The 23,285-nt window shown below is 36.6% G+C and overlaps 2 protein-coding genes across 2 annotated transcripts in view; one reads left to right on the top strand and one right to left on the bottom strand.

Moving 5' to 3' along the window:
* The window catches only part of kirrel3b (kirre like nephrin family adhesion molecule 3b), a 648,233-nt gene that overhangs the window by 499,550 nt on the left and 125,398 nt on the right, over positions 1–23,285 (bottom strand). The window lies entirely within an intron of this gene.
* On the top strand, positions 16,638–21,149 carry smtla (somatolactin alpha). Its single transcript, XM_077225046.1, has 5 exons — positions 16,638–16,653; positions 17,006–17,196; positions 18,401–18,514; positions 20,027–20,206; positions 20,300–21,149. The coding sequence occupies exons 1-5, from the start codon at positions 16,638–16,640 to the stop codon at positions 20,504–20,506; spliced, it is 708 nt and encodes a 235-aa protein (XP_077081161.1). The 3' UTR covers positions 20,507–21,149.

The following is a 23,285-nucleotide window of genomic DNA, read 5'->3' as shown; positions in this document are numbered from 1 at the left end:
TGGATTAGAGTCCCTCAGATTAGAGACGGAGGTAAACCTGACTTGGTCAGTAATTCCATACGACACGATTTCAGATGACTAGAAGACTTCAAATTACAGTTACATGGCAAATGAAATATAAAATAAATACAAATCTTTATTTCAGTCAAATCAACCAGCCAAAGCTATTAGAATAAATCAATATGAAGTTCTTGCCAGATCATAGTGATGTTTGAAATTGCGTCTATTCCTCTCAACTTCACTTGAACTTGAAGTTAGATCATAAGTAAACCTTGTTCTTTATGTGTTCAGGGCTTTTAAGAACACGACCTTCTGATCTTTCAAGAATTTTAGACAATATAATACAGTATTTCTGACAGCTCTAAATTACATGTTGACTGTTTGTACAAAACATAACAGCGAAAGGTGAACAACATCCTTTCAAGAACATGAACATTAAAAACATTATTACACAAATAGTTTGTCCTGATTCTCTGGTCAATTCTTTATGTAATACACATGACTGTCTTTTCACCGTCTAGGTTAACTATAGGCCCGATATATACCGGCTTTGAGTAACCCAATTCTAGCCAGAATAATCTTGAATTTGCATGTTAAATGTCGTTTTTGCAAAAATATCTTGTGAGATGTAAGCAAAGTCAATAATGATTAAAGGCTTTTGGTTTCATTTCTTAGACACGTTAATTGATGACTAGTCTATTCTTGGGCTATGGCTAATAAGACGTCTATTAAATTTTCACTGACAGCCCAAATTGTGCCTTGTTTTAGCCTAGACGTCTGGGCTGTGCTTGGACGGCTATTGGACGTCTTTAAACTTAAAATGGCTTCCTGGGTATAATTAACTATTTAATTTCCATCCATTTATTCATTTGGTAAGTAGTGTAGAGTCATTCGGTCATTATCACAAAATAAACCCCATTTAGGTGATACTAATTGGGGTCCTGATTTGCAAAAACGACTATCTGACCTGTTTAATTTGTCACTGTTGCATATTCACTGATAAGAAGGGTGCTGAGTCTGAGAATAACTTATCTCCCTTTTCTCTTTTGTTCTCAGTCCGCCTCTGGCCCCAGCATTCCCTCAACTCGTTCACAAGCATGTCAGAGAACGGAGAGATGCAGAAGGTCAGAGCCAGTAGGGACTGACTCGTGTTGAAGTGCAGCGGGTCTTTATTCCTCCTCTGCGCCGCTGCCTTACTCACTGCAACATCCCAGAGCCATTCCTCATGTCTTACAAATGCATCCGTCTATCACATCACATTACACTCAGAGACTTTGAGGAAAGGCTGACAGTTGGACATAATGTAAGATATGTCAGTGATTTTCCCTTCTACAGTATTTGGGGTAACACATTACAAGTAATTTGAGATATGTAATCAGATTACTTTTTTAAAATAACAAGTGAAGTAACACTTTTTTTATTAAAAAACACGCAAGCAAGCCTAGCCCAGGTAAGAATAAGTAATTTAATGCATTACTTTCTATAAAAAGTAACTAAGTAACACAATAAGTTACTTTTTTTTTGGGAGTAACACATTACTTTTAAAAGTAACTTTCCCAACACTGACCTTCTAAAAGGAAAGACATAGAGATTTTACCTGGGAAGAACTGAAAACAAATGTATTAACTTACGTTTACATCGATCTGAAAATAATTTACTGTATTTACAAGAGCCGTCAATATAGACATATTTTGTCCCTGTAACAATGTGATGCTTTCTGGGTTTTTTTTTCAGTTGTAATGCATCCATTCCTCCGTCCACTTGATGCTGTAGTCTTTCAGTGGCTTTCTCTTTGAGGATGTGTTTTGATTTTTTATTGAGAGCCATTGATAGTTAAATCCAAAGTCTGAAAGTGGTTGTATTTTGTTAAAAGCCCCATCTGCATTTAATTTGAGTCAGTGAGAAGGACTTTCTCGGTTGTTTACCGATAATGGAGTGTCTGGCTACATGATTGTTATTTGTGTGTATTGTGTTTATTATCTTGTTCATGCTAGTCTTTAGATTTAAAGCAGAACAGAATAAATCTAGAACAATCAAGATAGATATTTCCTGAAGGAAATAAAAGATTAGTGCTAAAGTTAGGTATATAGTTCAGTTTAAGCTTTTTTTTGTCACATCACGGCTGATAATGCTGATGTCATGATGATCAGTTCACATCACTCAGTCCGACACCATTTGCAGTGTAAAAATGCTTGAATGGTTAAAGGGATGGTAAAATGCATTTTTTCGAAGGCTTGATTGTGTTTGTTGGATGCACTGTAACGTGTTCATGCTTCGTTTTTTAAAAATGCCATTATTTTTCATATATTTTACCTTTATTCTACACTGCTCTGCCCCTCCTTGTAAAAGTCTGATGGTTTCCTGGTTCTAAGAAGCCCGTTCCTCAAAACTACGCAATGGGCTCAGATTGGTTAGCTGGCCCAGTGTGTTGTGATTCGCTAACCGTCTAGTGCACGTTTACCGGAAACGTCACGCCCCTTACCTTTAACGGTACTTTGTGCTTTGGTGTATTATAAACAATGGCGTCAATACAACCAATCGGACCCGGGGAAACGTTAGTGAAGATGATCGAGCAGAACCTGCGCAAGAACGGCTGTTAAACGACGTTTCAGAAAGGTTTGTTTTTTGTTGTTCTATCATTACTTTTTAGATACGCTGTTATTTACAGTAATTGTACTAATTATTATAGAATTACAAAAAATAAGCTTCATAAACAAGAATTTCATATAATCGTTCTAACAAATTATACTACAGTCCTCAAAGGGATTTTTTTGAGTAAAGACTGGATCTATAGTGATCGTTTCTGACTGTATGCCACCATAACTTTTGTAGTTTTAGAACGATTGTAGACAAATATCTGTCGACAGAACTATTAATCCAAAACAAACATTAAACATCGGCTGCCAAATCAAACACAGATCCATGTTTAGCATGCCTGTAGATAAACAAGCATGTAGATAAACATAAAAGCTCTAATCAAAGAATAATTTACACTAATTCCAAGTTCGCTGTTGAGATTAAAAAAAAAGTTTGTAACGTTAGTTATATGTCGGATAATGTAAAGTATGAATGAGCATTTAACAAGCTGGTTTGCAGAGCCAAACAGCGTTGTCATTTGTTTACTTCCTTGCTAACAATACGAACTATTACAGGAAAACACATCGACGAAAAATAAATCATACTTACAGATTGTGGCCCGTAAACAAAAGCTTCTGTTTTTAAAGTTGGAACTGCTCCATCTTTCAGGACAAGCCGTTGTGCGAATCATACATTGAGCTTGCGAAGATTGTGAAAGCTTTCCTCTGTTACATGTGCAGCACAGAGAGCGAGATTTGGGTCATAATTATGAGGGTTTATTAAAAATAAATTTTAACCATTGATCCCTAACTCCCTCGTCCCTAGGAAGGCTGAACAAAGTGGACCTGCAATCCGGATGAAAATAACAGCAGCATTTCGACGGCATTGCGACAACTCATCTCCAAAACAGCAATATAAAATGGCCTCGCCCCGCTTATTAAGTATTCTCGGAGGAGTGGTATGCGTAAATAATGAGATATGCTGACGTCAGCAACTCCGGAGGAATGTCGTGTAGTCCAAAACCGTCCGTTTGCTGTAGCCCTTAGAAATTGATTTTTTTTAAAAGCAAATATCTCCCTTTGCTTTGAACTGTGAGCGCTGTAACTTTGCAGATGTTGTTTATGCTCAAACAGCAACATTACACACTAGCTAAAGTTAGAAAAGTGAAATCGTGTTTTACCACCCCTTTAAATAGGTGCAAGTGAGAAAATATCAATTACATTTTAATATGAAACTATTTGTCAATGTTGGTTACATTTTAAATGACAAACATTCTATTAATGTTAGTCAATTGTAGATTTTCAAGCTTCAATCTTACATTTTGTAAACGTGTGTTAATAAAAAAATATAACTAAGGTTTTTGAATGACCGTAAAGTATTAACCCTATAAATCCTGCTGTATATTTGATACACACATTTCTAAGGTATCTAAATGATGTCTATCTATCTGTCTATCTATCTATCTATCTATCTATCTATCTATCTATCTATCTATCTATCTGTCTGTCCGTCCATCTATCTATTTTTTAGACTATTATTTTATATGTCACACTTAATATTAAAGTATGAACTCCAAAGTATTAACAAATGCTGATGACCTGATATCAAAGTGTCTCTGGTGGACAGTGTGATTTCTAAGCTATCAGCACACAGATAGATATAATAGTATATATATATTGTTGGGATGGACACTTTCTGTACTTTGGCTAGTATGCAGCCAACTAAAACCTAGCTACTACATAGCTATTCTCTCAAAACTATTCAGAACACACTGTCATTGTGATGGTGAGTTTTGCATGAGCAACAACATGAAAATATAATATTCTAAAATTATAATCTTACAGGTTATAGGCAGACAGCAGATAGCAGAACTGCTATTATTTACACATTCAACCCAGTGACCCGTTTTAGTGTGGTTGTTGCTGTGATGACACGGCTCCTCTTTAAGCCCAGGCACCACCATGACATTAAGTGCACAGAGAGGATGAACACACTGCCAAGGCATTCGGGAAACATGCCATGAGGCGGACAATCAACGTATCATACAAAATGTTCCTGAAAAAATCTGAAGTGAACTAAGTATGCCTTGTTTTTTACACTCCCTCTATCCTTGAATGATTTATTCAGTCTAAGCAAGTATTCTGCATTTTTTTTACTTAAATCTCATTTCATATTGGACCTAGCGAGCAATTCGTCTGTGCCCCGAATCCCAATGAGGGTGTTTGTGGGAGAGGGTGAAGACTCAGCATGGTAAATAGAAGGAGAGGGGTTTTCAAAAGGTTGGCTGACAATCACTGCCACACACTCCGGCAACAACGGCAGACAGCAAAACAGAAGGAGCAGGAGATATTTTGTTTTGGAGGAGAGCTTGGCTGTAAGTGTCAGGATCGACCCCTAACCCATACTGCATTAATTATCAAAACTCTTCTGTTATTCTTGGGGCTGCCGAATATGAAGTAGGCTATACTGAAGAAAAAAAATCTTTAGATTTGAATATGCCAAATATGCATTCACCTCTATCACCCTCTCACAGTGGAATGTTTCTAATTAGTCGATATGCATAATTTTTAAGCCTTACCCTCACCCTTGAAGGAGAAAATTTTCATTTGACAAAGCAGATTTCTTTTAATGTGACACCGTTGCATCTAATAATACAGAAAAAATACATAATCACTTTTAATGAAAACTCAAATGAAAAAGTAGAATGCAAATAAGATGTTTTAAATAAGCAGGACTTTACTGAGACTAAATGCCAATCATAAAAAATATTAACAAATTATTATTTAAGTTAAATTGCCTAAATTCCTCATTCCTAAATCTAAAAAGATGTTGTGAGAAATAGGCTTAAAAATAGGTTTGCCAGAAGGTATGGGAAGTAAATGTAATCATATATAAGTAAATGTATTATGTTTTAAGGATGTTCAAAATATGTTTATTATAAATCAATATGAAAGAAGCCAACTGATTAAAAAAAGGGGGTCATGTTTTATTTAGTGGCATATTTTAATTAAAACTTAATATATATATATATATATATATATATATATATATATATATATATATATATATATATATATATATATATATATATATATATATATATATATATATATGTATTAATAAACAGATTCCCTTGAATTAAATGTAGCAATTTACACATTAGTGACCCTGGATGACAAAACATGGGTCATTTTTTTTGAAATTGAGATCTGTACATCACATGCAAGCTAAATAAATAAGCTTTCCAATGATGTATGGTTTGTTTGGATAGGACAATATTTGGCCGAGATACAACTATATGAAAATCTGGAATCTGAGGGTGCAAAAAAATCGAAACATTGAGAAAATCGCCTTTAAAGTTTTCCATTTGTGTTAGCGATTGTGCTGCATTCACTTACAAAAATAAATGTTTTATAAATTTACAGTGGGAAATGTACAAAATATCTTCGTGGAACATGATCTTTACTTAATATCCTAATGAGTTTTGGCATAAAAGAAAAATTTATAATTTTGACCCATACAATGTATTTTTGGCTATTCCCACAAATATACCCGTGTGACTTAAGACTGGTTTTGTGATCCAGGGTAACATTAATGAATTCGCGAACAAAGAAATTAAATGCAACGATATGAGAAATATTTTTTTTTTCAAACTCTATGCAATTATTTAAAGACGGATATACTGTATGGTTACACTTTACTTTAATAGTGCACTTCGCCCATTCTATAAAGTAACTTTGCAACTTCATGTTAACTAACTCTCAATAGAGTATCAGTAGACTGTTAGGGTTGGGGTTAGTAGAATAAGTTGACATGTATTTGCAAAGTTACATATAGTCAGTTGAATGTCTGTTGAGGAGTATTAAAATAAAGTGTTAGCAGATATTAAGCAGACAGTCTACTAATACTCTAATGATTGCTAGTTGACATGTAGTTGCAAAGTTACTTAAAATGTCTAAAGTAGACTATAGAAATAAAGTGTAACTGAATATTTTTTTTTTAATGTATGAACAGTTGAGTTGAACATGACAATATGGACAACAGATTTACGAAAACCTGAACTGAACAATTTACAGGAGAATGGATTTGCAAACAACTGAATACGATAATTTATACAAGAACTGATTTATGAACTATTATTATTGCCATTGGTGAGAAAAGCATAGCCCCGCCCCAAGCTTACGCCATTGGTTTATCCAATCTGTCCCAATGACCAAGTTTAAGTTTTTTGAGAGAATCAACCTACAAAGACTTAAATCTACTGTAGTTGAATGTCCACGTAACATTAACATCAACAAATGACACACTTAACCTTTAAGTTATAACTGCAGAGTTGATGTCTCGACAGTAATCTTTGAATCTTTGGACTATCATAGTTCAAACTAACTCCAACGCACTCAGGCAACATCTACACAGAGGATGAGATGGAGAAAAACGAGAGAGCTAAAAAAAAATATGGATCTGATAACCACAATAAAACCCTCTGCAATTGGAAACTCTGCCGTCGGCCTTGCCGAGTGAAAAGGTCAAATGGATGGAGACGCTGCGTTGGACAACTAAGAAACATTCAGAGCTCAAAGATAGCATTTGCTTTGAAAACAGGAAAAAATGGCGAAAAGGTGCCGTGTGTATGCATGAGACATCTCTTAACAGCCATCAGTCCTCCCTCTCCTTTCGGGGACGTCGTGTTCGACAGCGAGACCCAACTCGTGCTACGTTTGATCCTCTGATAACCCGCGAGCAGGCGCGGACATGAGAGAGGCATCGCCAGTGGCTTCAAAAATGAAAGAAACCAGCCTGGTGCGTTATCCTCATAGACAAAACACAGGGATGGCCTTAGATTTAGGAGTCTCTGAAGAACTGGAAAGACCTGGAGGGCAGAAAACGTGTTTTATTTGTGCCACATTTTTGGATCTCACTTTGAAGAAAATATAATCTGGGCTCTCCGAGCTCCGAGCGCCAGGCCAATCCTCAGATGTACTTTGTGCAGATGAAAGGAGGTACAGGGAAAAGTGGAGACGAGGAAAAAGTGAGCACTTCTGAGTCTGTCTGTTAGGGAGTCTGAAAGAAAAAACGTTCAGGCGTGCGACTCCAGCTGCGCTCTGACGCTGAATCTGATTGGTTCGCCCTGGTTGTGTGGCTGCATATCTTTGCGGCGAACGGAAGGATATCGGTGTGACTGATCTGATTTGCAGCTTTTGTCTTCTTCTTTCTTCAGATGATCGCTTCTGTATTGCAGTGTGGGTTAGGTCTACCTTTTTTTTGCAGAGAGGAAAATATTGCAGATTAGGATTCAGGAGTCTTCCCTGAGGGTGACAGAAGGACAAGGGCAAGAAGAAAGTTGTGAGACAAGGAGTAGGTGGTTGGAAATGAACATAGAAGGCCTAATTATGCTCGAAGCGAAGCGGTAATGCATCTTTAGCCCAGAACTGTCATCTACCTAATCTCTCCATAACCCCACCCCTCACACACACAGCATGCATAACTGCTCTTATAACACAACGTTCTGTTTCCGTATTTATTTATAGGCCCACAATGTGTGCTGGTTGGTTGGTTGATTGATTGATGGGTTTGTTGTTTGGATGCTTGCATGCATGAACACTTAGGCATTTAGAGCCAGATGTTGCAGCCTAGAACTTCATCAGTTAGACCTTAACTGTGAGCCTCAGGTCTGAATAATTGTCTGTTTGCTGTATTTGCATGTATTTAAAGTTTCTTAACTCAATGAGTCTGTTTACATGCACAGTGACGTCCTAAAATCAGTCATTTCCTTGTTAGCAGAGAGTAAATTCCTACAGGGATCGAATAAGAGTAACCTTTTTTCCCTGAAATGTAATTAAATTGCTGTAATTAACTGCTTAGTGATGCATTACACCCAATGCTGGTCAAAAGAGCCTAACAACAGGACAGTTTGGTTTCAAGATACAATTCGGGTCCCTCAATTAATGTAGGAACTCTTATTTAAAAAAAAATTGTAAGTCTGAATGCTTAGAAGAGTGACAGCACTTGTCTTCAACGTGCAAATTGATGTTTAATCCAAGTCCAAAGTGTACTGAAGTGTAAAACTGGGAGTTAGGGGGTTTGTTCAAAACCTTGTCATCAATTGAAATTTTGATAAACAGACCCAACTAGCAACAGCAAGAGTTCAGAATGAAGCGAAAGGCTCTTTTGTTCAAATGTGTGGTGTGTGAATTATAGGATTCATTGTCCCATATCTAAAATATAGCACATTTTCCTACTGCATATTAATTATTCATGCCATTCAATAAGATCGAAGAAAGCCGCAGCATATCCCACAAAATCCATCGACATCCTCAGTAACCTGATGCACTAATGCTTCATTTTAATTTGAGCAAAGTAGACATTTTTAACACACATGCCCTGATTCATTTGATTTGCTAAGCATCTTCTAAAGGCACTAATGCTAATTAGAACATAAAAAAGTCTTTTTTATATATCAAAACAATCCATCCCTCCAATACATTAAACATTTATTTTCTCCACATTTCTTTCTGTTGGCTGGCAAGAAGATGGAAGTGGAATGACCTAATTACGGGCGTCATTGGGGTGCATAATTTCATCACACCCTTCATTCTCATGTTCGCCCAGGAATAATTGGTATCACATTGTAAAACACACATTGCCCCTTTGCAAATCCTCATTAGGAAACAATGCATTGGCTCCTTTCAGCTAATTTATTTGTCACAATCGCCAGCGAGCTGATGTACTGAGCACTGCAGGCTTCAGCGCTCTAAAGCCTCCCCTACACGAAGACAGACGCGTTTATTAAGTTTGCTTTAGAGCGCTTTTGAGTGATAACAATCATCATTAATCAGGATGCCGTATTTCCCAATAACCATGCTTGGAGCAAGTGGACGTAAGAAGTCATTACTATATGTGAAGGAAGAGAAACCTCCACTGGCACTGAGAACGTTTGTCAAGATTTACACATTCATAACATTCAGCAAGTGCTGAAATACGGGATCATATAACGGCGGCTTTCACACAGTGAGACAACTGTAAAATAGAGAAGCAATTTCCTAGGCTCATTACGAACCTCAGCAGAATGGGTTGAAATATATTTGACATTATTTTAGTGGGACAATGAATTAACTAACTGCTTAATTGAGCTTAGTTCTTTTATATTTTATTTTTTAATGCCCAGCATCATTCGGAATAAGAAAATGCTTTAAGATTGTATGTTAAAATCTTAACATATAATCTTGTATGTTACCATTGGTGGTGGTTGAGGAGATTCCCCCTCCATATGTAAAAGCACGTTGAGTACCTAGAAAATCGCTTTATAAATGTAATGCATTAAAACGCATTATTATTATTATTATTATTATTATTATTATTATGCTTGTTTAACGTGTGGGTGTAACTCTTGTAAGACATTTGCAGTATTATTTTCAAGGTCGTGTATCTTCATATGCATATATGCCACCTAGTGGTTAAGGTGGGGGGATGGCTGTGCTTAAAATGTGCCAGCCTGAATTAATGCAAATTGTCATCAACACACACATGCGCACACTTACACACACACTATATTCAACCCCCAATGAAGCTTAATTATAAAGCTGATAGCACTCAGATTGATTAGTTAGCATGCCAATCAAACAGAGGAAGGAAAGAGAGGAAGCTGTGCAGTAATTGGCCATGAACGTCAGGGAATAATAAATATTCATGTGTGTTCTGCAATTGCGGCTCTCTTCAGGGCTAAAGTGGCTCCGCACTCGAGTCTCTTTGCACCCTTCACATCTGGAGAGGGCATGTCGCCCATTCCTTGACACGAATTATCCCGGGCCAGACTTGACCTGTTGGGAGTGCTTAAAAAGGCTGATTTGATAACCTCCTTATCCCCAAATCAAGTGTCATGGGTTCACATTGGCAGTTCATTGCATATGAGTGTCCATGAACCATAAGTTGAAATTAGTTTGAATAGGGTTTTTTTATGAAGCTATGATTTATTTATGTATTTGTTTGGGACAAAGTCTTGAAGTACATTTTTAATTGGTACTGAATTATGCCGAAAATTCTCTTAGGTATATTGGCTGTATCCCACCAACACTGTGTCCTTTTGAACTGAAGGGTGGTACCGTATTTGTTTACACCTTGATCGGAGCATACCTGTCAGGTTTGGTGACATTGCCACATAGTGGTTAAGAAAATCATAAAATATGCTTATATGTTGCATAATAGAGTGCTGTAGTGATGACGTTTTTTTGTAGGCCATTTGCATTTTAGCACTTACGGTTCCATCGTCATAAAGTCAATGGATTTTTGGTTAAATGTCTGAAATTTGGTTAAATGTCTGAAAAGCTCAAGATATATTCATGTTTAATTCTACAACATAATATGCACTTCTACTTGTCTTGGATAAGGCGGTTGCTGTGGCTAAATGAGACAGCAAAGTTTGCTTGGGACATTGAACATCACCAGGAAAACTCATCTATTCACTAGATGCTATCACAAAATAAGCTCAATGGTGGTGAATTTAGAATTCATAAAAATTGTGGTAATCAGATTATCATTGTCTACTGACTAGCCAATAAAAATGCAAGATGAAATGGTGCATTGATCAACGCAACATGGCACTAAAACTTAAAACTATTACCTCAAGCTCTATTTGCAAAATTGACATGCCAAGTTGGCCTTTTTCCTTAGCCATAACCACGACCACGTTTTCTCCTCGCATAAAAACACAATAGTGTGATTCATCCTGCTCAATTTGTTAACCACTACCGCATGACCTTTTATTCTGCTATACTAATTTGCATTGTAGCCTTTGATTCAGTAGGTGTCATCATCGTACAGTCTACATACATGCCGTACCAAAGTTTATTAGATCCATGTCGTACAGTGTGAATGATCTTAAAGGATGGCAGAAATCACACAGTCTGTAGCAGGCATAATCCACTTCTTGCCTTTTGAATTTAACGTGAACTGTTGTAATTATCTATTGAAACAAGACATATGCCATATGCCGAGCGGACTTGAACAGTTTGGAGCCACCTAGTGATCACCTAGTGATTTTTTTTTTTTTTTTTTATGGGCTAGTCCTTCATATTCAGGATCTGTTGTTTCAACCTGGTCGCTTTGGGATTGGCATTTGGCATTGGGCCCTTTTTTGAACCTTGGGGGTCTTGAAGTTGCATCTCTTTTGTCACTGAACTTTTTACTTTGAGCTTAGTGAATGCAGAACACGTTTGACCTTATAATTATTTTCTTTAACATGTTATTGATTGTTTTTGTGGAGATAATAGCTGATGCTAATAAAATAATTGCACAGTTTGCTACACTTGATTGCATTCTTTTTGTTGATGCTCAAGATATTTACTTTGCTTTATTAATTTAAAAAAAGATTCATAGTGAAAATAAATACAAGTGGCAAAAGTTGATCACAGCTTGAACTAATTTTATGAATATGTTTATTTTCTGAAAGAAAACAAGGGAAACAAAAAAAAAATACAAAAACAAGTACAGCAACTAGAGGACATACATACGTTTTTCTGTTGGTTATTGTATATATTCAATTACCTAGAACCTAGAAATCAATTGACCTATTAAGTAACAACATTTTTCAGAAAGGATATAACTAATACACTAATAATAATAATAATAATAATAATGATTGGGTGGTGATGGCGCAGTGGATAAGACACATGCCTTTGGAGTGAGAGACCCGGGTTCGAATCCACTGTGAGACACCAATGTGTCCCTGAGCAAGACACTTAACCCTAGTTGCTCCAGAGGTGTGCGACCTCTGAAATATAGCAATTGTAAGTCGCTTTGGATAAAAGCATCAGCTAAAATGAATATCATTATTATAACAAAAATAAACAATAAGTAAAACACTATATATTTATTAACAACGAAGGTTATTAAAAGTATGAATAGTAAATGTGCACCATTGAAATATATTATATATTTGTGACCCTGGATGACAAAACCGGTGGAGGGATAATTTATTGATTTATCTAAATAAATAAGCTTTCCATTGATGAACAGCCGGGGCCTGTTCCTGTGCCTGAGCCGGTGTCTTTTCCTGTGCCTGAGCCGGTGTCTTTTCCTGTGCCTGAGCTGGTGTCTTTTCCTGTGCCTGAGCTGGTGTCTGTTCCTGTGCCTGAGCCAGTGACTGTGCCTGTTCCTGAGCCAGGGTATGTTCCTTTTTCCATCGCCATGGCCGCCCGGGGGGGCTTCACCACCCTTGCCGCCCGAAGGACTTTCTGCTTCGCCCTGGCCGCCCGATGGGTCGTCTGCTTCGCCTTGGCCGCCCGATGGACTTTCTGCTTCGCCCTGGCCGCCCGATGGGTCGTCTGCTTCGCCTTGGCCGCCCGATGGACTTTCTGCTTCACCCTGGCCGCCTGATGGGTCGTCTGCTTCACCCTGGCCGCCCGATGGACTTTCTGCTTCACCCTGGCCGCCTGATGGGTCGTCTGCTTCGCCCTGGCCGCCCGATGGGTTGTCTGTTTCGTCTTGTTCTTGTTCACCTCCATGGACCTGGAGCCCCATCCCTCCCCCTGATCCTCCACCATTCCACCTCCCTCCTAGACTCTTATTTTGTTTTGAAGTTGTGTCGTGGAGCGTCTGGTAGCCGCTCCGTAGAGGGGGGGTTATGTCCCAATGTCTGGTGTGTGTTTCCCTGGGTGTCCACTAGAGGTCTCTTCCCCATATCGTCACCCACTCATCATGAACTGCAATTGAACTTCGCAAAGATCCGCCCCCCTTAGTTACTGTCGCTATGTCCGACAAGCTACGCCGCTCTCACGCACACACCGTGTTCTCACACAGTGAAACATACATCGCGGATCAGAGAGGAGACTGACAATACGCTGACAGAGAGGACAGACCAGGCTACTTTTCGGTTACTTTTGATATTAAACATATTAAACAAAGTCTCACCTTTCAAATTTGGTCAATTTTAAAAAGAACTTTAAACAATAAATACCGTTTTGTGGCTCTTTAATGTGTCGTGACAGATCACTGTAGAGCCTCAGTTAAAGCTGCTCATGAACCTATCATCTCTTCCTTCTAGTTCATTTATAGCATAAAATAAACATGAATGAACATAAGAAGGAATGTTGTTTTAACCACGGAAAGGCGTCAGTATATTCAGTTTTTCAAGTTAAAATCCTCCCATGTTAATCTACTGACTCTCCTGACTGCTTTGTCGGACAAAATGGCGGATGGCGAAGTATGATTGGTCAGATCACCTGTCAATCAAGCTCCCTGCGAAGGGTCAATTCCCATAATCCTTTGTCTGCACTCATCATCTGATCATTGTACACAGCTGTTTCCCATCACCCTGTTAGTTCTGTGTGTATTTATACCCTGTCTGTTTCTGTGTTAGTTGTCGAGTCCTTGTTTAAATGTTACTGCACTTCGGAGATCTGTTCTTGTTTTGTTTCCTGTTTCTGGACTGCCTTTGTATGATTTTGAACCTTTTCCTGGCGACTACGATTTGGATTACCCCAATAAATACCACTGGACTTGGATCCAAACCTTTTTTGTGTGTGCGTTCGAGACAGAATTGTAAAAAGCGCTGTATAAATAAAGGTTACTTGACAAGCAAAATGACAAAATATTACGTTTTTGTCACCAATATACCAAAAAGTCAGAATTAAAAATATCTGTAAATATCTGATGATAAAAATAAAATGTTAAAATAATATCTGCCTAAAAAAGTTGAAGTATAAAAATCCATGAAATCTTGATAAATATTCCAGAAAGACTTAACATCATGCAATTTTGAATCAGTTTCTGGTTTCTGAATTAAACCAATATTTCCACTTGCCATTGTGTAGCATTTAGTCAGTTGAGTGGATCAGGTAGAGCTGGCGTGATTGAGTGGAGGTGGGGTCTGATTTGCATATTCATGTAATACTAAATAAAACAAGGGTGTAGAGTAACATTTGAGATATGTTAAGCCAGGAAGAAATTATTTTCAGAGGAAAACTTGTTTAAATACTTCATTTTGATTGTCAAATATGAGTTTTAAAGGGGGACTTTAATAATGTTTGTACTGTAAGATATTTGTACTGGAAAGCTAGACTAAAATACAAAGTAAGAAGCAGTTAAATATTTAATTTTTAGTGTATTTATGTCAGAGCACCTCTTGCCCGAGTCAAAAAAACAAAGCAAAAAACATTGTAATGAGATGAAAATTGACATGTGGACAGAGATTAAGACTAGATAAAGAGATTAAGACGTCTGAATGGTTTGGGTGGGTGTTTTTTTGCCAGACATGTGACAAAACAATTTGGGCTGCAGGTGTTTGCAGGAAGATGTGTGAATAAGTAACAGCTTTCTTAATTCCAGTGTGAGTCTTTGGACAGCTACTGTTTCTCAGCCTCCCGATCTCATTGGCACTGAGACAGACCCTTTGAAAATGTGAAGTGAACTGCAGTGACCCCTAAAACTCACCGATTCACTGTTCCAAAGGACAAAGAAAGGAAAGGACAACTTAGTGTCAATTAGGCTACAATTTAAAGTCAATTTAGTGAAGAGCAGCACAAGTTTTGCAAATAATAAGATATTAAGTTGTTTATTGCCAATGAATTTTCTGTTTTTGTGTTGAAAGATTTTCTTGAACATTCTGGTTTTGCCCTGAAAATGTAACATGTATTAAACTGTTATTATAGAGTAGGTGTTTTGGTTTACATAAATAGACGAACACATCTATTCTGCTGTAATATAATGTCTGTTGGTTCCGCTGCAATGTGAATCTGACCAACAAAGTGGGCTAAATTCTGAAATTTTTACAGACTCAATCCATCCCTTTTGATGCTCAAATTGGATTAAGCCACATTTGTGTGGTTTGGGGACTCAAATATGTAGGACAAATCAGCATAATCGAGAAGAGAATTGCTATATTCAGGACTTAATGAAGTCCTCCGCCCACATGCAACGGTATTACCGGTATTTCAGTATCCCGATGTGGATTATGTTCTGTGAGAGATTCTTTTGGCTGGTAGCCTATAACATCTACACAGACCAGCAGATCTTTGAAGAACTCGCATATCACACAGACGAAATCAGCTCATCTCATCAACAGCAACCGCAACACGGAACATTATGCTTCCCGACCGGAAGAGAAATGCTTCAAAGAATTGTGAATCATATAAATTGTCTATTAAATACAAAAGATACATTGCACAGATACAAAATAACCTCAAGCTTATTCCAAAAACAAACAAACAGAAAATTCCAGGGAAATTCAAAACAAAACCAACAGATGCTCAGATGCTTTATTATATTTATCTGTGCTTTATAGGTGACCTCTGACAGAATATTATATATAAACCACTGTTGCTGAGTAAGTATTATTTACTTATGATACTATTAACTTAACCCACTTTCTTTTGTAATATATATATACACTTAAGATTTTTTCTCATTTATTTGATCAAATTTGTTCTCATTTATTATTTGATCAAAAATACAGTATAATACAATGTTATTACACTTTAAAAATGCTTTCAATTTTTAAAATGTAATATATTTTTGGGTTTGCAAAGGTAATATGTAAATAAACAAACAATCAAATTTACTGGCCCCAAACATTTTAAACAGTTAATTGTTATTTTAAAAAGTAATTTATTGTTATTAACAAAAACATAAGTAGGCTTTATATAAAAACATGTCAACATGTATGACATGTGTTACAATACTGTACTGTATAAGCATATTGTTGTAGTCTATAACAAACTACGTATTGGCCTACTGTTTAAAAGTATAGCCTGACTGTAGCTTAACTATAAATTGTGTATCTTAACTTATAAATTATAAAGTGTCTTGGAAAGCTATACGTTAAGTAACTTCCCATTCATTAATAAAAAGCTGGATTATTTTTAGTGGCATTCTCATTCTGGTATTCTCTGAGCTATCGGTCACATCTCAGGTTAAAGGCCTGCATATGAAGGAGTCTGAAGAGAAGGCCACGTCTCCTCTTACACTGAAGCAGGTGAGATGATGAATCTATGGATCTCGGAGAATGTTATATAAAGGCGGTGTGTGCCTCAAATGCAGGCAAGTGGCCATAGAAACATCTCTGCAAAATGAACAGGGTTAAAGGTACATTGACTCCAGATCTTTATTAGTTTATTCTTTTGCAAGGAAATCTGCCTAGAGCTATAGTCTTGAAGAAATGCATTCGCTTTGTAAAGAAAACAGTGCTCGCTTATTAAACATATTTCAAATACGCAAGGAAATGTGCAATCTACAGAAAGTAAATATTTCTAAGGCTTATCAGCCTAACAGACTTTCTAAAACATGTTTGTAGCAGTGAATTACTCTGTTACCGTGTGTGTGTGTGTGTGTGTGTGTGTGTGTGTGTGTGTGTGTGTGTGTGTGTGTGTGTGTGTGTGTGTGTGTGTGTGTGTGTGTGTGTGTGTGTGTGTGTGTGTGTGTGTGTGTGTTTCCTTAGTTCTGCAGGTCTGGCTGTGTTTTGTGTCGCTCTGGCTTTCCCGGGTTTCTCATGCCGCTCCTCTGGACTGTAAGGACGAGACCGGATCTCTCACACACTGTACTTCAATCTCCCAAGAGAAACTTCTAGATCGTGTCATCCAACATGCAGAGCTCATCTACCGTGTGTCTGAAGAGTCATGCACTCTTTTTGTGAGTGAACCATCTCTGTCAATCAATCAAAGTCTATTGATATTTACTGTTAACTCCACAACGTATAAAATGATTTATTACAGCATGGTGGTAACACTTTATGTTTCATTTGTTAACATTAGAAACATGCTTTAACTAATTACCTAACATGAACTAACTATGATCAATACATTTGTTACTGTATTAGTTAATCTTTCTTAACATTAGTTAAAAATACAGCTGTTCATTGTTTGTTCATGTTAGTTCACAGTGCATTAACTAATGTTAACTAATACAACTTTAGATTTGAATAATGTATTAATTTACAGACTAACATCAACTAAGATTAATACATGTTAGTGCAGTTCATTCTTAGTTCATGTTAAGTAATTTAGTTAACTAATGAAACCTTATTGTAAAGTGTTACCGTTATAGTTTGCAAATCTGCATGCATGCTTTTGGTCACACTTTATTTTGTAGGTCCCCTTTAGACATTCTGTTGACTATAACTTTGTACCTGCGTATCCACTAACTCTCATTAGAGTATTAGTTGAGAATGAGTGGATTGTTAGGTTATGGTTCAGGTTAGTAGAATAAGTTGACAGGTGCAATGTTACGCGTAGCCCACAGAATGTCTAAAGGGGTTGTTGCTTTTGTTGTTTTTTTCTTCTTCTTAAATTTTTAACTAAAAAATCAGATAACCATCAGATCTCATCAGCTGAGATATTATTAGCCAGACTGATAGCAAGTGTCTTTCATTTAATGTCATTATTCTGTCTCATTTAATCAACCTTGCCTCATTATTGCCGGCTGTGTGCATGACTTTGAATTGATGAGACTATAATCTTAATGAATAATCAGACTCATTATAAACACTGTGAGATGCCTATCAGTCTTGTTAGATTATTTCACTGTTCTTGGGTGGATTGTCTCTTTTTAGTGGGAAAACATGCAGATAACATGAGTATAATTTCATTTCTCATTTCAAATCTCCCCTCAGATATTTATAAGGAAGGCTTTTCTACCACCTGAAGTGGTGTGTGTGTGTGTGTGTGTGTGTGTGTGTGTGTGTGTGTGTGTGTGTGTGTGTGTGTGTGTGTGTGTGTGTGTGTGTGTGTGTGTGTGTGTGGTGTGTGTGTGTGTGTGTGTGTGTGTGTGTGTGTGTGTGTGTGTGTGTCAGATAAACAAACAATGCAGTCAGCCTTTGTTCCTGTGTGTCCAACAGGAGGAGATGTTTGTCCCGTATCCTCTGTATACTTTGAGAAATCAGGGAGGAAACATGTGCCACAGCAAACCCTTCCCGATCCCAAGCTCCAAGAGTGAGATTCAGCAGATTTCGGTGAGGAGATGCGAGTGTTGTGTTTTGTTGATTAGAAATGGAAAGAAGGAAGGACATATCAAAATTAAGAAATGCATATGATACATATCAAACAAGGTAAACCATTTTGACTGGGAAATAAGACGAAATACTGATTAAGCAAAAATACTACATTTTTAGAAATTAAAAAACATATATATATATATATATATATATATTTTTTTTTTTTCTGGTGTTATTCTAAGGCCATATTAAATGTTGAGAATATGCAGGTTAATCTTCTTAAACGGCATCCACATCCGTGCATGTCAGCGCAGGTTAAGCGTTCACTGGAACCATGTTTTCCAGCTCTGAACAAATGAGCTCTGTTAAACTGGTATTGTGTGAAAGACTGCACTAACAGAGCGCCGTCCGTCTAATGCACTATTGTGTGACAGCTCTTTCAACTGAGAGACTAACCTTGCTTTAGAACTAAATTGCCTCCATCAACAAATAGGCTGTTTTCTTTTCAATATATCCTTTTTTTCCCCACCTGCTGAAATAGATTTGAACATTTCCCTCGAACTGCTTTACCGTAATGAGTCTTGTCACGCCACCACTGTACGCAGCCAAAGTAGACACATATTTCCATTTGATTTAGACATTTTATAGTCTCTGAAAATTCATCTGGAGCTACGGTATATAAAAAGCATTGCAAAAACATTGAAAATGGATTACCTCCCATAACTTCTCCTTCACCGGGAGCTTGTGCGGCTTCATGAAGGCTTGACTACTGTATTCACAATGTGTAGTCTGTTTGAAGGTTGGAGTCTGTGAATGGGGTCAAATCATTTATTTAACTATTTATTTGTTTGTTTGTTTGTTTATACCTGAGAAATGTTGTCAAAATCTGTCTTTTTTTAAATGCAATTTCCACCTCTTTCTGACATTGTACTATTAAACAGGGCATTTTTTGTGACTGCTGGTAAATGCATGTGAAATAAAAGCTTGCAGGTTTCCATGTCCAAAATAGTTTCTGATGCTCCATCTTTCAATAACAGCCTACAATATCTGCTTTACATTGACAATTGTTCACAAAATAATATCCTGAAATGTTATAGTCAAGACAAAATAAACCTCTTGTCGTTAGTTGTATGAAAACTGTATTTGTCTGGATCTTTCTCAAGTGTTTAGGAATAATCCATCCATCCATCCAAATATATATATATATATATATATATATATATATATATGTCTGGCTGTAATTAGTTAGTTAATTTAGTTTTAATTCATCTTTAATTTTAATCAAATTTTATGAGCATAAGAGCATCATGAAATCATGACATTTCTCCTTATGCAGAATCTTTTAGGCATAAAGGGTTCTTTACTGTGAAAATCGAGTTATTTTCTTCTTCCAAGAGTGTAGTAGTAAATGCTCTTTTCGACCTGAAGAAGTTCTGAAGGCTACAGAAGGTTGTCACACAAAAAAATATCAATGAAAGTTGTATTTTTCATAGCTAGATCCCTTTGACGTCTTCAGTGTGTTGTATGCAGGATAAATGGCTCCTTCACTCGGTCCTGATTCTGGTGCAGTCGTGGATGGAACCCCTGAGCTATCTCCAAACTACGCTTGATCGTTACGATGACGCCCCCGACGCTCTGCTCAACAAGACCAAGTGGGTTTATGAGAAACTGCTCAGCCTGGAGCAGGGGGTGGTGGTCCTCATCCGCAAGGTAAATCAGTGTGAACACTGATACAAGACCTCACACGCTGCAGCCTTGTGTGTGTGTGTGTGTGTGCATCACTTCACACTGGTTTCTCCACAGATGCTGGACGAAGGAATGCTTTCGTCCTCATCCGTCATCGAACACACGCTGGCTCCATACGATGGACAATCTCCAGAGGTGCTGGAGTCTGTCCTCAGGGACTACAACCTTCTCACCTGCTTCAAGAAGGACGCCCACAAGATGGAGACCTTCCTCAAGCTGCTCAAATGCCGTCAGAGCAGCAAGCTCAGATGTCTTTCCCACTAAACATGCTCCTTATATGGAAAGAAAAAGCTTTATTTTGAAGAGTTGATATTGATATGAGACTCCCGAGTGTGAAAGTTGTATGCTTTTGGCTTTCTGGCTATTTACTGTAAATTGAATAGAAAAAGGACACAAAGCATAGCGCTCTCTCACACAATCTGCATTCTGCACTATTGATTCCCTCGCTTCTTTTCTAAACTTGAGTTTGTATGCTATACCGACTCTTCGTAGTCTTTCAGTTTCTCTCCAGGTCTCCAGTGAGTTGGCAGGCATGTTTTTTTTTTTTCTCTCTCTTTTAGTTGAGATAGTTTCACCTTTGTATTAGTTAGATAAAGAAAAAGCTTGTGATACAGAAATATGCTAATGAAGCCGCAAAGCAGACTGTAAGTGTTTCCAGTGTGTGTGGTGTGGGCTGAGGGATTTGATCTGAGCTTTAATTTATGTATCAACATAGTGGAAAACTACATGAGACAGAAGATACAAGACATGAGATACAAATATATCTACTGGCCAGCACAAGATTAAGAACAGAGCGAATCAATTATGTAAATTGTGTCTGTAAAAAAAAAATGTATATGCATATTTTGATATGCATACTTTATCATATTGTGCTTATCTATTTAAATAAAGAGGCATATAATATGTATCTCTCAATGTGTTTTTAAATCTATCTATCTATCTATCTATCTATCTATCTATCTATCTATCTATCTATCTATCTATCTATCTATCTATCTATCTATCTATCTATCTACCTATCTTTCTATCTATCTATCTATCTATCTATCTGTCTATATATCTATCTATCTATCGATCTATCTACCTATCTTTCTATCTATCTATCTATCTATCTATCTATCTATCTATCTATCTATCTATCTATCTATCTATCTATCTATCTATCTATCTATCTATCTATCTATCTATCTATCTATATATCTATCTATCTATCTATCCAATTAATATAATTTGCTATTCTATGTATATACACTGCAGAAATCTTGTTATTGATGCAAGTTTGAGTAGTGGGATTTAGACATTTCTTTCCCAGTTCAAATCTAAAATCCAAGATACAGTAAATGTACTTGAGAAGCAATACTGCATATGATATGAAGATTTCAGAAAATATATAGGTGAATTGTATATGAAATGTACAGGGTAAGCATAAATAAATAGTATATCTTTAAACAAAAGTTAAAGAAGAAGTGTAACAAACAAACAAACAAAAAAATCTTTTCAACATACAATCTTTGAAAATCAGTCTCATTCTTGATTCTCAAGTAAAATTGTCTTCTTTTTTTTTTGTATTTTAAGCCACATTATCCAGCAGTAACTTTCCATCTAGACAGGATGATGTGAATATGAGGAAAGTTAGTGAATCACTCTTCATTAGTTTGGCTCCCTCACTGTTATGCCCTTTTTCTGAGGGTTAATTGACTGTTATAATTATGACCAGAGGCTAGGAAAGACAAACAAACAGGCCTGTTAAAAATGTTAATGAGGTAGTGGTGCTCTAAAGCTCTGTCTGTGACCAACGGCCATCACGATGGCAACAGTAGCAGTGTGTTATTAAAGAAAACAATCATACGAGACGACCATCTGGGAGCAAAAGCAAGAGCTGCATCATCCTTATGATCCCTGTCATGGAAACAGCATGTCATCCCATCTTCACTTCTCTCACAGCATTTGCAAAAAAAAAACAAAAATCTGTCATATTTTCCCCACTCCCTCTGTTACATGGTCGTAGATCCGAAGTGTTTAAACATGTATGATGCTCTTTTAAAAGGCTCAACGGATAAGTCACCGATTTAGAAACATAAGTAAGCATTTATTAACGTTTGGTGTCTAGTTTTTGACAGCCATGAAAACTTGATTTTGTCACATAATTCATAACTTGAGACAGGATTTGAATCTGTCCTTGCATTCATCAGAAAGCCATTCATTATTTATCAGTGGATTAAAAGACATTTATTTATTTATTAATACTTTCTCTTTTCAGTTTTTTTTTTTTTTTTTTTTTTTTTTTGCAGTTTCAAGAGTTCATTAATATTAGATTTAAAAAGTCAGCTAAAAGTATTTCAAGTTTCGAAGCCAATGATTTAATTTTTCTTCATGCATTATTCTGGACCCAAGTGCTGATGAATTAATGGAATTTAACCCACACCATTAGATGGCACTAGACCTCTATAGTACAAAAACTACAGTCAGAAAAAGTGGGGGCATGAAGAAATATATTTTTTTTTCCCGTGTAAATATTCACACCCAAATTCTCCAAGGGCAGAAGATAGTCTAATGTCAGTGTTATATAAGAATGCTGAAGAGTAATGGATCAGAACCAGACTGCTAATATTTGTCAACTTTAAACTTGCTCTTGTATTGTTGGTAAAGATCAGCGATGTCCCGCAAACATATAATCAGCAGCTGTAAGTGGTGGACATCTGCTAATGTCCTGAATGTACCTAGGAAAAAAAGGGTGATTTATTTATTTGTTTATTTATTTATTTATTTAAGACTTTAGATGCACTATTTAACATCAAATGAACATTAGCCATTCTAGTTTTTTAATATTATTTTATTTTATTTTAATGTCATGTTTTGTTATTTTAATTTATTTCATTTCATGTATGAATTTTATTTTATCATTTTAATTTTATTTTAATTTTATTTGTTTTTTAATTTAATTTTTAATTGTATTTGTTTTATTTAGTTTGTGTTTTATGTATGTATATTTATATGTATGTATGTATATGTACAGTATGTATGTTTGGGTGGGGACATTTTT

This window comes from Siphateles boraxobius, unplaced genomic scaffold (genome assembly GCF_051911475.1).
Source record: "Siphateles boraxobius isolate OS27281-9 unplaced genomic scaffold, OSU_SipBor_1 98, whole genome shotgun sequence".
NCBI classification, from domain to species: Eukaryota; Metazoa; Chordata; class Actinopteri; order Cypriniformes; family Leuciscidae; genus Siphateles; species Siphateles boraxobius.
Note: the sequence above shows the minus strand (reverse complement) of the source record. Positions and strands in the feature narration are given on the sequence as shown.